The following is a 16,766-nucleotide window of genomic DNA, read 5'->3' on the forward strand; positions in this document are numbered from 1 at the left end:
ACTTAATTCGTTCCGGAGGTCTGTTCTTAACCTGAAACTGTTCTTAACCTGAAGCACCACTTTAGCTAATGGGGCCTCCTGCTGCTGCCGCGCCGCCAGAGCACGATTTCTGTTCTCATCCTGAAGCAAAGTTCTTAACCTGAGGTACTATTTCTGGGTTAGTGGAGTCTGTAACCTGAAGCATATGTAACCTGAAGCATATGTAACCCGAGGTACCACTGTATATGAATTGCATTAGGCTGCCTGTCGTTTGGCTCAGCACAAAATCGGTTATGAGACTGATACCTTAATAGCCCAAGTGTGTTTCCTGACACAACCAGAAAAATAACGTAGATATTGTATTTATGTGACAGGATCTCAGGATGGCTGGCAATTTCGACCCCCGCCCAGGGGAGTCACAAGTAGTGAGGAGTACACACTATGCAGAAGGTAAAGTGATACTTGTTTCAACATCTCTCAGTATTTATCAGCATAGTTAAAAGATATCAAAACTAGAGAAACATATAGAATAGAAACACACGGTTAAAAGGGTGACACCTATTGTAACTTCGTCATTACTATTTCCATTACTATTTTGGCAGTATATCTAAGATGATTTGACAGGTAATTAATATTTTATATGATTTATAGGAGAAATTGTTTTCATTTTGACATTTTCAAAACAACTGAATAGACAATGCTACTCCCTTTAAATACTTTATTGGTAAATTGTTTAAAAGGGCTTTTAATTGGTCAGCCCAAATGTTTGAATGCAAGGGCTAAGCAATCAGCAGCATTGCAGTGCCACCTAGAGACATAGGGTGTGACCCCAATGGGGCTGCTCCAAAATAAATGGTTTATAAAATGTGCATCCAGATGGTAGGCAATGATAAAGAAATTCCTATGTTGAGAAACATAGGACGCTGGTGGCGCTGTGGGTTAAACCACAGAGCCTAGGACTTGCCAATCAGAAGGTTGGTGGTTCGAATCCCCACAACGGGGTGAGCTCCCATTGCTTGGTCCCTGCTCCTGCCAACCTAGTAGTTTGAAAGCACATCAAAGTGCAAGTAGATAAATAGGTACCACTCCGGTGGGAAGGTAAACGGTGTTTCCGTGTGCTGCTCTGGTTCGCCAGAAGCGGCTTAGTCATGCTGGCCACATGACCTGGAAGCTGTATGCCGGCTCCCTCGGCCAATAAAGCAAGACGAGCGCTGCAACCCCAGAGTCGGCCACGACTGGACCTAATGGTCAGGGGTCCCTTTACCTTTACTTTATGTTGAGAAAAGTAGTCACGTAAAAAATGCAGAGAAACCCATTGGTAGTGAGTGGCAAGGATGTAAATGTTTGATTTGTGCCTTGCCAGATGTTTCTGTTGTACTAACATGAACCTGAAGTAAACAGAAAGGACCACTTGGTGTCACTATCATTCAAGAAAACAGGAGAGATAATGTACTGAGATATACATCCTTTAAAGAAATACCTATTGTGCTACTTGCTTAGCAAATCTACTCAGAATGTTCTTTGAATAGTGATGTTGCATAGCTGATGCAAGAAATGATTTTGTTCAACATGCTTACCTGTTATCTGGCTCCTTTAGAACTCCCCTTAAGTGTCCAGATGCCTTTTTTAAGTATGCCTATTGGTTTGGGCATGCCTTCATTTGCTTTAACCAGCAGGCCCTTATGCCATGCCAGAAATTACTTTTTTGTGTTTTTTATAATATTTTTTATTTGGTTTTACAAATATAAATGTATAACAATCCAAATTACATATCCATATTTTGAGATTTCTCCAAATCTCTGGATTTCCCACCTTCCCCTCCATGGGTCAGATTGTTGTTGTTGTTTAGTCGTTTAGTCGTTTCCGACTCTTCGTGACCCCATGGACCAGAGCACGCCAGGCACCCCTGTCTTCGGGTCAGATTCTACACCCTCTCAACTGCATATTATTTCATAATCCATATTTTATATCTTTCCATATTGTCCATGATATTCTCTACATTACAAGTGTTATTAAAATCCTGCTAAAGCTGGCTCCCTCGGCCTGTAAAGCAAGATGAGCGCTGCAACCCCAGCATCGTTCGCGACTGGACTTTTGTCAGGGGTCCCTTTACCTTTAATGTTTTCATATGCTTACCGTGGTCTCCTAGATAGATTATACATTTTCCCCATTCTTTGTTGAAGTTTTGGTCTTCTTGTTTTCTGAGCCTTCCAGTCAGTTTTGCCATTTCGGCATAGTCCAACAGCTTGGTTTGCCATTCCTCTCTGGTAGGGACTTTGTCTTGTTTCCGTCTCTGGGCTAGTAGCACCTGTGGGGCTGTTGTTGCATACATGTAAAATCTTTTCTGTTCATTTGGGATGTCGGCACCTACAATTCCTAGTAAAACAGCTTCTGTTTTTTAAAAAAAACATTTTTTTCAATTCATTATATATCATTTCCCAAAATGCTTTTATAACCTTACATGTCCACCACATGTACATTTACATTTCCAGCATGTATTTGTACTTGTCTTAAACATTCTTGCTAACTTACTAGGAGTCAAATACCACCAGTACGTCATTTTCATATAATTTTCTTTCAGTGTACAACATGCCAAGAATTTCAAATCAGTTTTCCATAACCTTTCCCAATCTGAAAGCTGAATATTATGCCCCAGATCCCTCGCCCAGTGTATCATTACAGATTTAACCTGTTCATCTTTTGTATACCATTCCAAAAGCAGTCTATACGTTTTAGACAGTAATTACTTTTGAATGTCCCTCTGTTTCGAAAGCCACGAAACGTTGGTGGCAGATGCTGTTCAAGGAACCTTGGCTCAGACCCTTCTTGGGTACATGGAACTAGTTACGAATGGGGAAAACAAACAAAAAACAACCTTTTATTTTAAATTTTAAGGGTTGATTGTTCTTTCTATTTTGTGTAGGTTTTTAGAGCAAGGAATCTGCAGGTATGGTGCACAGTGTACTTCAGCACATTCCCAGGAAGAGCTAACAGAATGGCAGAAGCGATACGCATCCCGCTTGATAAGGTTGAAACAGCAGAAGGAAAACAAGCAATGTTTAGGCAGTTACATGGAATCCCTGATCGAGAAATGGATGAACTCATTATCTCCTGAGAAAGTGGTAAGGGGGCGGGACAAAGGTTATTTTGTAAAGCGTTTATAAAAGCCTCAACATAAAAACAATAGAATTAAAACAAAAATACTACATAAAACCAGCAAAACAGTAGTACAGGTGGCAACCGTTTTGCACGTGTCCAGTTGATGTGCAACTGCTGACACGTGCATCATTTTCGGCCATGGAAGGGGATGGGGACAGAATGGACTTACGTGTGACCACTGACGTGCGCTATTACCCAGAATGCAACCCCCATGCAAACGGGGAGTTGCCTGTGTAAGAGCGTATGGAAACAGTGACTCAACTCACCATGGTGGCAGATGATTTTATCTCCAAAGTGATGGGCAAGCTTGTCACTGGCAGCTCTATCTCAATATTCTTATTTCAAACGAATAGAAGAGCCTGATTTTGGCGCTCTCTACTAGACCTGCTTGGTTAATTAATTCACTCGCACAGTACCAAGCAAAAATATGTAACTATTTTTCTGTTAATTAAAAAACAACAATACCAAGCGATCCTCATTTCTGCAATTAAGAAGAGTTTATGGCTGCAATCCTATGCCTACTTCAGGGTAAGCTGGAGGAAGTTCCTGCTGTCTTTGTGGTTTGTTTCAAATTCATGGTGATGAGAACTGAGTTCTTCCTCGGGGTGTATGTGTGTTTAAATATAAACAAAGCAATAGGTATTGCAATTTATGACTTTGCTTCAACTTTTGGTTAAAATGGTCATTCACAGGTGGGCCATTCCTTTTGTGGAATGGTCTCTAATTAAAGAGTTATTTTTCAACCCTAGTGTTGTTACCTTATGTGGTGCCTTTTCCTTTCTTTAGCTTAGTGAGTGCCTAGATGGCGTGAGAGTTGAACATAGCCCTGAACTGTCAGTTACTGTCACCACCAAAAAATCACAACAGATGTGGACGTTTGCTCTGACATGTAAGGTAGGATCTTTTTTTTTGTGCTTTGAAAGTATCGCTTGCCCTTAATAAGTTTGCATTTAAAAATTTCAGCACCTTCTCTTGTTGTAATGCACACACTCACATGGAGGGGGGGTATGCCATGTTAATGAAGAATCTGCACATTCTGTGACTGTTGTAGTGCTAAAAGCATGTACGTAAGTATGCAGATTCCTGCCAACCTAGCAGTTCAAAAGCACGTCACAGTGCAAGTAGATAAATAGGTACCAATCCAGCGGGAAGGTAAACAGCGTTTCGGTGCGCTGCTCTGGTTCGCCAGAAGCGGCTTAGTCATGCTGGCCACATGACCCGGAAGCTGTCTGCAGACAAACGCCGGCTCCCTCGGCCAATAAAGTGAGATGAGCGCCGCAACCCCAGAGTCGGTCATGACTGGACCTAATGGTCAGGGGTCCCTTTACCTTTAAGTATGCAAATATGCAACTATGTATATACTGGTGATAACATTATTTGTGCTGGTTGCAAAATGTGCTGATCCCACCTTTTCCTCAGCCTTAACATTTATCATTTTGTTGTTTCTGCCACTGAGTCAGATAAGGCTGGGAAAGGAAAGTTAGGTTTTGTGGAGTAGTGGAACTTTGTCGATACTGTAGGAACAAAGCAGAGATGAGGGTTGAGAGCTGGTTCATTGCAGGGCCTGAGAGTGTGAGCCTGAGTTCAAGCCTCACATTAGCAATGAACTGAGAAGGTAGTCTTGGACAAACTTGTTTCTTAGCCTCTTTTCCACATTTCTAATATAGAGATTATTATAATGGCCCACGGCCTATCCCACAGGAATTGTGTTACAAGACTTACTTGACTATTGCATGTCAAGCAGTTAAGAACAATAGAAAATGCTATACAAATGGGATGTATTATTAAAGGCAGTCTTTCTAAGCATTTATCTCCTACCCCAATTAATAAATATAAAGCATCTAAACTTTAGTTCTTTTGGTCTCTAATTCCTGTTTTGTTTTTTTAAAAAGAAAAGTTTTTTTAAAAAAAATTGGCAGAAGTGAGAGCTGGTGTGGCATAATGGTTAGAGTGTTGGACCTGGGAGATCAGGGTTCAAATCCACACTCCGCCATGAAGCCCATTGGGTGCCCTTGGGCCGGTCACAATCTCTTAGCCTAACCTACTTCACAGGGCTGTTGTGAAGATGAAATGGGGAGAAGGAGAACCATGTACACCACCTTGATAATCCTTGGAAGATAGAGGTGGCATATAAATTTGATAAATAAATATTAAAAAGTGATGGCAAGGGTTTGGGATGCCACATTTTGTCCTTTGTCTTATCAAAGTTCATCCAGTCTTCATACTTAAAAAAAGCACACACACACCAGTTATTTATACGCTTTTGTTGTTCTCCCATAGCCTGCAAGAATGCTGTATCGGGTGGCATTGCTTTATGATGCGCATCGTCCTCATTTCAATATCACAGCAATATCGGCAGGAGATAGCACTACCCAGGTATCGCAAGCAGTCCCAGAAAACTGCCAGGAATGGATAGGAGGAAAGATGGCCCAGAATGGAATAGATCACTCGGTGTACAAAATCAGCATAGCCTTTAGCACAGAAATCTTTGGGACGTTTCGCCAAACTGTGGTATTTGATTTTGGAACCGAACCAGTTTTGATGCAACGAGTGATGATTGATGCTGCTTCAACAGAAGGTATTGTTTGCATGGTTTTGTTAACAAACTCATTTGTTGGAAAATTTGCTACATATTTTGTTGTTGTTGTAAATAGCCTGGATGATATATGTGGCTGTAGTATTGTTACATGCACTTTCCTAACTCTGAAAAGTCTCAGAACTTTCCTTCTCCAGATATGTAGCTCTCTCTTTTAACCAAAGCTGTGATCTTGCTGTAATCTTCTCTTTCAGATGCCTGTTATATTTTACCATATCATTAGAGTAGAGAAATAAAAAACATTTTCTTTTTAGCTGTCTCTAATGTGTAGAGAACTATATAGTGGGATTGAAATAATGATCTTTAGGTTATTGGTTTAAGCCATTAAAAGTGTGTGTGTGTCTTGTCAAAATAGCACTAAAAACAGAGTACAAAGCACAGGAAAAAATGAGAACTTATTGAACTAAAACTTAAAAAATAATCCAAAAGCCATAGCCAGATAAACTAAGCAGCAGTAGCTAAAAACACTGAGCACTGTACAGTGAGCTAGAGGGAAATGCCTTTTAAGAATACTAAAGTTTTTATCAGCTGCTTAAATGACAGTAAGGAACTCTGTGGGGCTCCTAAGTTGGCAAGCAGAGGTTTGCATTGAAAGAAAGAGCCAGGTAAATCTCTTGAGGAAACACTTTCAGGCAGATGTGGCCTTCAGCCATGTCAGAGAAAAAACAATCACAGGGCAAAACAGCACAGGCCAACTTTATTGTAAAGTCGCAATAAATACCCCCAAATTAATTATAAAATAAAACCACATCATATAAGCATCAGCAGTCAGTAACATCAGTGTTAGTAACTGGTGAGACCTGAATACCTGGCAGAGTACAATAATAATAATAATATCTTTATTGTCATTGCCCCCTCTCAGGGACAACGAAATTATTGACTGCTCCATAAAAACACTAATTAAAACAATACAGTATAGTACAGCAAGGAAGATTAGATGACTTTCAAAGTCCAGGCTTCCCATTCAGGGCCGAGATCGCTCTGGAGAAGAAGCTGTTCTTAAGACGGCTCGTTCTTGTCTTCATCGTCCTGTATCTCCGTCCCGATGGCAGGAGCTTGAAGAGACAGTGACCAGGATGCGATGGATCTTTTACTATGTCCAGTGCCTTCCTATGGCACCTTGTGGCATAAATCTGCTCTAAGGTGGAGAGTGGGCAGCCAACAATGCTCTCTGCTGCCTTAACAACTCTGCACAACCCCATCCTGTCCTGGGTAGTACAACAGTAACAACAGTACAACAGTAACAACAAAGTATTTAGAAGTTTTCCTGAACGTCCATAGGGGTTATGCATAGCAGACTTCTTTGGAGATAAGAGTTCCACAAGTGTGCTGTCATCATGGAAAAGGGCCTGGTATGTGGGCCAAAGTACATGTTACAGTGGAGCCTCATGTAATGTTAGCCTAACAGCTGCTAACCCACTGTAAAATGTATTTAGAAAGCATTTTTTTTAAAGTAGAGAAGAGGTGTGTTTAAATTTGTATCCATCTGCTGCATTTACCCTGAAAGTCCCCCAACCCTTTGGTTTTTCATACCTGTCTGCGTGATTAACATGGGCCTGAGATGCAGGTAAAAGTGGCAGGATGGAGGAAAGCTTCGATGGGGAGCAGAAAGGCTGTGACCCCTCACTATTTCTCCATGTCAAATCACTTTTCCTTAAGTACTACTATGACTTCTTCCACTTCCTCCTTCATCATTCCACCTCCACCATCATTATCAACTCTTGGCTATTTAAAATAAAAATTGTAATAGTAAAATGATCACTGGGCTATCATAAAAAATGCCTGCACATTAGTTTGGCCCTCCTTCATCATCAGTCTGGTAGAAGTTAAGGAAGGCACATACAATAAGACCTTTCTGGATTATTTTAAGCCACGGAGTGAGACAGTTTATACAATAACCTGCATTTTCTGGTACGTAGATGCAAAGCAATTTGAGCTTTATGCTACTTAAAGGTCTTGAACCTTTAAGAAAATGGTTGGACTGCTGCAGTATCTTTCTTGGACTGCTAGGAAAAAAATGTAGCTAATAAAGTTTTTTTGACAGAAATCTATATAACATTGGTGATCTTTCAAAGCCTATTTCAATCATAGATGTCCTTTGACTTCAGTGACATTTGACTTGTGCCTTGAACACACTTATCTTGCTACATGTTTAGAAAGGGATTAAAAGTATAAGGATGTTTAAAAACCCAAAAGTTTATCCATGTAACCCAAAAAGTATTGATTATTTTGAAAAGTGTGTTGGCAAGTAGCATCTTTTGCTGGTGAAATGGAGGCAATGGACAAAACAGAAGGCTCAGATCTCAGCTAGTCACTAATTGTGCAAAAAATGCGAAAAATAGAGAAGTCATTATTAGTTTCACATGCCACATTACGGTTGAACTGCATGTTGCCATGACTATAGCGTTCTTCGTATAATATGGGTCTGTGTGCACCTCGGTTGCAAATGGCAAAGCAAGGTTTCATATTCTTCCTTACAAAGGATGTCAACAATTTTTCATGTGTATAGGAAAAAGGAAAAAGTGAGTGGGGACTGAATTTGTTTGATTTATGAGGAAAGATGAAAAGAAGTATCTGTCTGCTGCTTAGTAAAAAAAACTACCAGTAAAGGTGGGGGAGTATGTTATTGACAGAGATCTAAAAAAACAAATACCAGGCAAGAGATGCAGGCAGATTTTTTTTTTATCTAGTGTGAACAGTGATATAGATCTAGCAAAAGAAAGACTAACAGGATCAAGTGCTAGGATCATCGTGCCAGTGTAGTTCTCTGGGTCAAGGTGCTGTACTGCTGCAACAATTCCAGATAGTGGTGTGCTGTACAAGGTCTTGCATGAATCATGTGTGGACAAAGGAATTGCATGGCAAGGGCAGAATGGAGCAATGACAACGCTAGTTGCAGTTCTTTTCATGTTAACTGGATTAGGCACATTCTTTTCCTTTTTTTGCGTACATACACTTAGCATTTACTAACTCAAATCTATGTTACTATCATAGCTTAATGTCTAGAGTCCCAGCCTTCAACCTGTGGGTCCCCAGATGTTGTTGAACTACAACCCCCATCACCCCTAGTTAGCAAGGCCAGAGCTCAGGGGTGATGGGAGTTGTAGTCCAACAACATCTAGGGACGCACAGGTTGAGAACCACTGGTAGACACTGCCCCGCAGGACACAGATACATAAGTGGTGGCAGGGTGCCACATGCACATGGATCACATCCACAAACCTTAATCTTATCAGTGACTGTGGACTAGGAAAAGAGAGGTAGATGAAGGATGCTGACTATTTTGGACTGATGAAGCTACAACCCTTTGCAGGCACCCTAGGATTGGCCTATGCATTTTCAGAAGTAGGATCTCATTGATGCTGATGACATTTCTTGTTGGAACCAGACCCATTTTTGTTTGTGACATATGAAAACAACCAAGTATTTGAAATCAATCAGTTTTAATCATGAATGTTTGGTAGTGTGTTACACTGCAATTCTAACTCAACCAGAGTAAGCCCCAGTGAATTTGGTAGGACTTCTGAGTAGACATTGTTAGGATTGCACTGCTAGCCTTCTTTGCTTGGGAACATTTTCTTTTCCTTATAAATTTCTTTATAGGTAACCATATTGCCTTTCTTAGAGCTCCAGCAGCTCAATTCTTAGAGGATCATGCTGATCCCAGATATATTTAAATAACAAGTGTTTATGTTACAGGTTGGCTCAGAGATTTCTAACCTTCTTTCTCTGATGCATATTTCAAAGATGTTAGGATGCTGCAGCAAATGTTTTCCAGATATGGGAGCTGTTTGCTTGGAACTCATATTAAATTGTTATCCTGCCTTTTTTACCTTTACTGCATATGTCTAGCTTCCTGTCCATATCATACCATCTTAATTATTTTCCCCATCTCTTTGCTGCTCCAAAATATGGTAGTGTCGCCGCCTAGATAAGACCAAGATATTATGTAGAAAATCCCAGAGCAAAACTCATTTTCTTAAGTTGGAGACAGATAACTGAAGAATATGTTCTTTGCATGTTGTGGATGAATGAGATCATCACTTCTTTACTGTATTTTGAATCCAGGCAACAGGAATATTTAAGTCTCCACCTCCCAAGTAGTTTGCTTAGTTGTAAATTCCAATTTGAGTTATTTGAGTTGAGTTGAAACATAAAGGGGAGGAGAAACGAACCATCAATCCTTGTTTTACAGACCTAGTCTGGTATGTTTTTCAGGATAACTTGTTAATTTTACATTCTTCCAGAGCTTCAGAGCTGGCTAGTTTCACAATGTAAATAGTTTCCTGCAGAATGCTGAAGGAAAATAAAAGCTGCACACAATGTTGATTGTATGCTTGATTTTGTTTCAGTTTTTGAATATTGTTCTCTTTCCTCTCTGTTTAGAGCACAATGTTTTGTTCTTGATTCCTTAATTTTTGCCATCTTATTCATGGCTTATGTACCATGAATTGTGTGGCATGTCAAACTACCCTTGACTTGCACTGAGGCATGGCCTTTAAAATCATTGTGATGAGCAGCACTAATTATTCAGCTAAGTGAAACCTTTGTGTATTCTGAATCTGGGTTGGCTAGAGCTGCAGGTGTTTTCTTGCTCATCCTGTTCTTTATTTATGTACAATAGATTTAAATCTCCAGCATCGCTGGAGCGAAGATGTGAAGCAAATGCCATAGTTCATGAATTGCTCTTTCTAGATTATCTGAATACTTACAGCCCAAAGCAGGAAGACTGAATACGCTGTATAGTTGTTGCAATGCAAATAACTATTCAGTGTGAATTAAATTGTTTTCAGAGTGAATCACTGTGGTCTTTTAGGAAATGTTATTTGATCTTCATGTAAAAAGGTGCCTAACCACAGCCATCATGCCAGTAAACTGTGTCTGTTTGCCTTTACTGTCTTTAAACAAACAAACAAAACAAAATCCTCAAACACAAAATGTAACCCACAATTTCCCCCAAGGTTGAATCAATTTATCTTCTAAAAGTTCCCTGTCCATCTTAATTTCAGCTGGCAAGAATTCTCAATACTAGTTAATTTTAAAACAGATCAAGGAGCAACAACTACAGTACAAAAGCATAGGAATATATAAAAAACCCACAAAATAGGCATATTGCAGTCTTCCTTGCCTGTGACAATGGAGTGGGATCTACTTTTTTCTTAAGGAAGGGGTAAGAGATTAACAAAGCAGAAATGGGTACATACATACAGCTTACAGACCTAAATTTTCTGCTACTCCTCTGGTGCTGGCTGAACTTTTCTGAATATCTTTACTTTTGAAAGCTCATTTTAAAGAATGTATCTTCTATATTAATCGTATTTTCCTTTAATAAACAAAGAGCATCCACTACCATGTCTAAGATGCAAATGATGTTACCAGTGGGTACTAGCTGTGAATTTTTCTTGAAGGGACAAATCATGTCACTTAGGCATCTAGCAGAAATCATGTATGTTGTCTCTCCCATCTTACATGTGTATGTTTTTGTGACATATTCATGAGGTGTCACAAACTTCATAATAGCACCCATTTACCCATTTACGTGAGACAAAAGTATCCAGTTATTATCTTTCTCAATTTATCCCTCTGCATCTAGATCTTGAATACCGGATGAATGCACGACAACAATTACTAACTACAGCCAAACGTTGGGATTCCACTTCTAAGACTATTGTAGAATTTGAGCCAAATGATACTACTGAATTGGATAAGAGCCTTCTGATTAGATACCAAATTCCTCTGTCTGCTGACCAGTTATTTACACAGTCTGTCTTGGATAAATCATTGACCAAGAGTAACTATCAGTCACGATTGCATGATCTCCTTTATATTGAAGAAATAGCACAATATAAAGAAGTCAGCAAGTAAGTAATGTTTCTACTAAAACTTGTCAATTGATCAATACTGCTACTTTATTTGACATTACAGATCATTGCTTTCTTACTCCTGCTAACCATTGAGTACTGCAGCTTGGGGAAATTCTCCCATAGTCAAGAGAATTGCATTTTATGATACAGCTATTGGCTGTATGATGGCTTCATATGAAAAAATATGTTTAAGATGTTTTTTGGAGGTAGGTCATCCTCATTGAGTAAACTTTTCCAACCCCCCACACCTGCTACATGACTCCAAATATCTGAGCAGTGCATTGAGCTTTCTGGAAGATCAAATGGTGCCATTAAATATATATATATCATTATCTTATGAAATAAAGGTAAATGGTAAAGGACCCCTGGACAGTTAAGTCCAGTCTATGGGGTGCAGTGCTCATCTTGCTTTAGGCCGAAGGAGCCGGCATTTGTCCACAGACAGCTTTCCGGGTCATGGGGCCAGCATGACTAAACAGTTTCTGGCACAATGGAACACCGTGACAGAAACCAGAGCGCACGGAAACACCATTTACCTTCCCACTGCAGCCGTACCTATTTATCTACTTGCACTGGTATGCTTTCGAGCTGCTAGGTTGGCAGAAGCTGGGGCAGAGCAACAGGAGCTCATCCCGTCGTGCAGATTTGAACTGCCTACCTTCCGATCGGCAAGCCCGAAAGGCTCAGTGGTTTAGACCACAGCGCCACCTGTGTCCCTATATCTTATCAAATACGACACATTAACATGGCATATTCTTTGATTTCTTTTACATGGAAAAACGGGATTCAGAACTGCAGTCACACTTCTGTCTCTCTGCGTGTATTACAATGCATTGGACTTGCTTAGGGAACATTTTGATTAGCCTGTTCAGTCAGAATGACATACTTCCAAAGATCATTCATGAATGGGAATCTTCACATGAAGTCAATCTGGTTAATCAGTCATTTAGTATGTGCTCCAGGATGACGAGTTCTCATTCATTCTGCATTTTAGTGGCTACTGGTACTATTTATGTTCCAATGCCTAAATACAATTAAGTTGTGGGGGGAAATTCCAGTATCACTGCACAGAGCATTATGTTAGAACGATAACCTATCCAAATAAATGGAGAAAGTTTTTTTACCATCTCGCTAGCCCCATGATTAAAAATGTAACCACTGCATTCTCTCAGATGTGCTGTGCTGGAGCTTCTCCCTAATTTGCTTCACTGACTCAGTTACTGACTTGTGCTCACTGTACATTTTTTCTAGCATCTAGAAAAAACATTTTATCACAGTTCACACAAGACGCAAGCCAAATATTTTAAGGAACACAGAGGCCATTTCTTCCTCTCACTATCTGCGGATTATATCTCAGTAAAGAATAAATTATATTGAGCTTAAATTTATAGGACGAAGGCCTCAGGATTAATTGTTGTTGTTGTTTTTTTTAATGTGATTTTATAAGCAGGCATGAAAGTATGCCAGTTAGGATTGCATTTCTGAGTAGTTGAACAACAGACCCTTAAGTGTTAGAGTGAAAGCAGCTACTCTAAAATTCAACCAAACGATTCAAAATATATGAGTAATACAGAACGTAGAGGATTTCTGATCAAATATTTGGGAGAGAAGCTAAGATTTGCATCCAGTAAAGTAGTCCCATTTGCTCAGGGACTTCTGCTTATGCAACAGAACTTACTCCTTGCACTCTCCCAATCTGTTCTGGGTTTCACCCCAACTCTGGAGAATTTGTTTTCAGGAGGGTTCACAGAAAGAGGAGAGGGAAAGGAAGCTCTGTTGCCCAGAACTTCTGTCACACAGATGCTCTTGTGTGAATGGTATGACTGTTGGATACAGTCCTCACCTGGCTTAATCTAAGACATATTTATGCAGTATAGTTGGAGCCACTGATGGATACAGTATTGGAATTATTGTAAACTAATTGTGTATTTTGTTTAACAAGGTGGTGCCATTTAGTTTCAGCTCCAGTGTGCTCAGTTTCCAATATTCACTCCCTTGTTTCCCTTCCCTAGTTGATCACTGTATTTAAAAATTATCTATGAAGAGGGAGCACCCGCTGTTCTGAAAATGCCAAAATTATATGTTTATAGCTTATATAGCATGTTTCATTCACTCAGGCAGACAAATCTGAGGGCTTTAAAAACAATGTACCCTCTGCTATTTTCCTGTTCTTATTTCTAGCATTCCTGAGTTGTATTGTACAGTGGAACCTCAGTTTTCGAATGTAATCTGTTCCAGACGACCGTTTGACTTCTGAAACTTCTGAAAACCAAAAACTGAAAGTGGAAGCCTCAATTCAATAGGGAAACTCAAAATGAAAGCTGCGTAGCATGTTCGGCTTCCAAAAATCATTCGAAAACCTAAGCAGTTACTTCTGGGATTTCAGCATTCGGGTTCCAAAACGTTTGTTAAGGGAGACGTTCGAGAACTGAGGTTCCACTGTATTCTAAAGGAAAGCTTACAGGTACATATTTGTACCTATAAGTTTTCTCCATGGGTTAATTTGGGTGGGGCTTTGTCTGCCGTCCAGTGTCTGCTGCTTCTGTCCATCCCTAAACACACTTTACTCTGCCTAATATTAAGACTGGCCAGCAGCTGTTAGATTCATCTGCTAGCCTGGTTGGCTTTTGTACCTCGGTTCTCAAACTTAATCCGTTTGCGCAAGTCTGTTCCAAAACCAAAGCGTTCCAAAACCAAGGTGCACTTTCCCATAGAAAGTAATGCAAAATGGATTAATCTGTGCCAGACTTTTAAAAACAACCCATAAAACAGCAATTTAATGTGAATTTTACTGTCTAATGAGACCATTGGTCCATAAAATGAAAGCAATAAACAATGTACTGCAGTCACACAGTCAATCAGTAGCTGAACTGGGTTCCACACAGTCACAAAAACAAAAACAAAAAAAGTCACAAAAACGCAAAATAAATAGCAAAAACAGACAGACCTCAGCGTAACACTCAAAACGGAAGTGTGGCACTCAAATTGGAAGCATAACACTCAAAACAGAGCACCTTCGACTTCTGAAAAAAGTTCACAAACCGGAACACTTACTTCCGGGTTTGCAGTGTTTGGGTTTCAAGTTGTTTGAGTACCAAGGCATTTGAGAACCAAGGGACCACTGTACATGGAATGAGGGAGGTATCATTTTGTTGCACACCTCATGCATTGGAGCATCTTGGTGAGATAGCCCTTCTGGGATATATATGCTTTCAATCAGGAAAATAGCCTATAGGAAAGAGTTGCAGGGGGCTGTTGCCTGTCATCCCTCAGTGTCACAGCCCCTGTCAGCATTCCACACCCATTTAACATCTTTTAAAACTTCTTGGAGATCCTGAACATGGACCTTCCACTTCAGCCCTGGTTTGGCCTTCAGTTTTCCTTTTCTTTTCTCTGCTGGGTACCATTTCACCCCCAGAACTAACTGTACGCTTTCTGGTTTAGGTTCAACATAAAAGTGCAATTGCAGATTGTAGAAAACTTCATGCTCACCGGTGTTTCTGGAGGTGCAAAGTATGCCCAAAATGGACAGCTTTTTGGACGATTTAAACTCACTGAAACACTTTCTGAAGACACTTTGGCAGGACGACTGGTGATGACCAAAGTCAATGCTGTTTATTTATTGCCAGTCACTAAAGAGAAGTCAATACTGACCCAAGGAACCAAAGAAAAGGTGTATGAAGCAGCTATTGAAGAAAAAACAAAGGAGTATATATTTTTGAGAATATCCAGGGAATGCTGTGAAGAACTTAATCTTCGAGCAGATTGTGAAATGCAGGTATGTGTGATGGGAAATTTCTGATGTATTCTTTCAGCTGCATTTGCCTTTCAATACTGTAGGTATCTCAGCAACCTCAGCCATAACATACCTGACTCTCATACTAATTTATAAGCGTAACTGAGGAGCAAGTCAGTGCCTCGTCTAATTTTGCACCAGGAGTTTGCGACACAACAAAGGAATTTCATTGTTATGGTCACTCGCCATAGGGCTTATTCTATGCACTGGGGGCAGAAATGTGTAGGATCCTACTCTATGATTCTTCTACTGGTGCAATTAAGCATTACAGAATGGGATACAGGATCCATTTTCCTGGACTACACTTGGTGCAGTTCAGGAAGGGCACCTATGAAGGCCGCCTCTGCAGTTTCCGTGGCCAGGAATAGAGAGCAAGGCAGAACTGCCAACATGATAGCCACGAGGGCTTGGAACACCTCTCTTCCAACTTCAGCTGAAAACACCTGGTTGTGGGCCCATCTGGAAAGCTGTATTATGCCTAGCCGGGATAAGATTTTGCAACAACACTTCTGGTGCCAGCCATTACGAACAGTGTTTCATCTTCTGCAGTTCATTGGGATAGGACTGGCAGAATTTTGAAATTATCTTATTATACTGGGAATAATATAAAAAATTCATTTAGTATTTATGCCTGATTTTCTAAATTGAACACGGTGCAGTGTTTTTTTTAAAAAAAGGTCTAAATTGTGCATTTTATTTAGTTTTAATTCTAAATGAATCTAAATTTCTTACTCTAAAATTGATGTGTTGGGCGCTTCTGTTTCCTCAAGGTTTCAGCATCAGTACTTGCCAACAAAGGCAGAGGATTTTTTGTTTTTTGTTTATTCCCTTTGAATTCATAATGCTCATAGAAGAATGCTTATGGACTGTGGAGCCACCGGCTACGTTGTTTGTAGATATACATCTGTGAAGTAGCATGTATTCTGGGCTCTTTTTAAAGCCAAACTCTTTCTGTTTCCCTCTTTCCTTTTTATTTCCCAAATCACTAAACATGCTGTCTGTTCCTGTGGCTGTGACCTATCCTCACCAACTCTTTTTGACCCCCACAAATCTGGCTTCAGTCATCTCCACTGATTGAAACTGCTCTAACCAATGTGTCTAACAGCCTCTTCTATGCTAAGGGTGAGTTCACTGGAGGGCATTTATCACAACCTAACTAAAGGGAGCATTCACCATTATCCTCCTAATTATTGCATCCTAACTTCCACCCCACCTCAGAAGGTGGACATTATTGTGCAATGATGATGGATGGTGGTGTGACCAACTTTGCTCATGACAAAAATAGAGAGCATAGTCCAATAGACTCCAGTCACCTGTTGCCAGTGGTGCGGTTCCTTTGCGAAATAGCTTCCCTTGTCACAGCAGCAGGACG

General features: G+C 40.1%; 1 protein-coding gene across 5 annotated transcripts in view; it reads left to right on the plus strand.

Moving 5' to 3' along the window:
• The window catches only part of HELZ (helicase with zinc finger), a 111,827-nt gene that overhangs the window by 40,184 nt on the left and 54,877 nt on the right, over window positions 1-16,766 (plus strand). For all 5 annotated transcript variants that reach the window (XM_053375343.1, XM_053375342.1, XM_053375345.1 and 2 more), the window contains 6 exons: window positions 354-429; window positions 2,903-3,101; window positions 3,925-4,032; window positions 5,419-5,716; window positions 11,328-11,595; window positions 15,043-15,376. In XM_053375343.1, the coding sequence (XP_053231318.1) occupies window positions 354-429; window positions 2,903-3,101; window positions 3,925-4,032; window positions 5,419-5,716; window positions 11,328-11,595; window positions 15,043-15,376 (1,283 nt within the window). The remainder of the gene's footprint in view (window positions 1-353; window positions 430-2,902; window positions 3,102-3,924; window positions 4,033-5,418; window positions 5,717-11,327; window positions 11,596-15,042; window positions 15,377-16,766) is intronic.

This window comes from Podarcis raffonei, chromosome 2, assembly GCF_027172205.1.
Source record: "Podarcis raffonei isolate rPodRaf1 chromosome 2, rPodRaf1.pri, whole genome shotgun sequence".
In the NCBI taxonomy this organism is placed as follows: domain Eukaryota; kingdom Metazoa; phylum Chordata; class Lepidosauria; order Squamata; family Lacertidae; genus Podarcis; species Podarcis raffonei.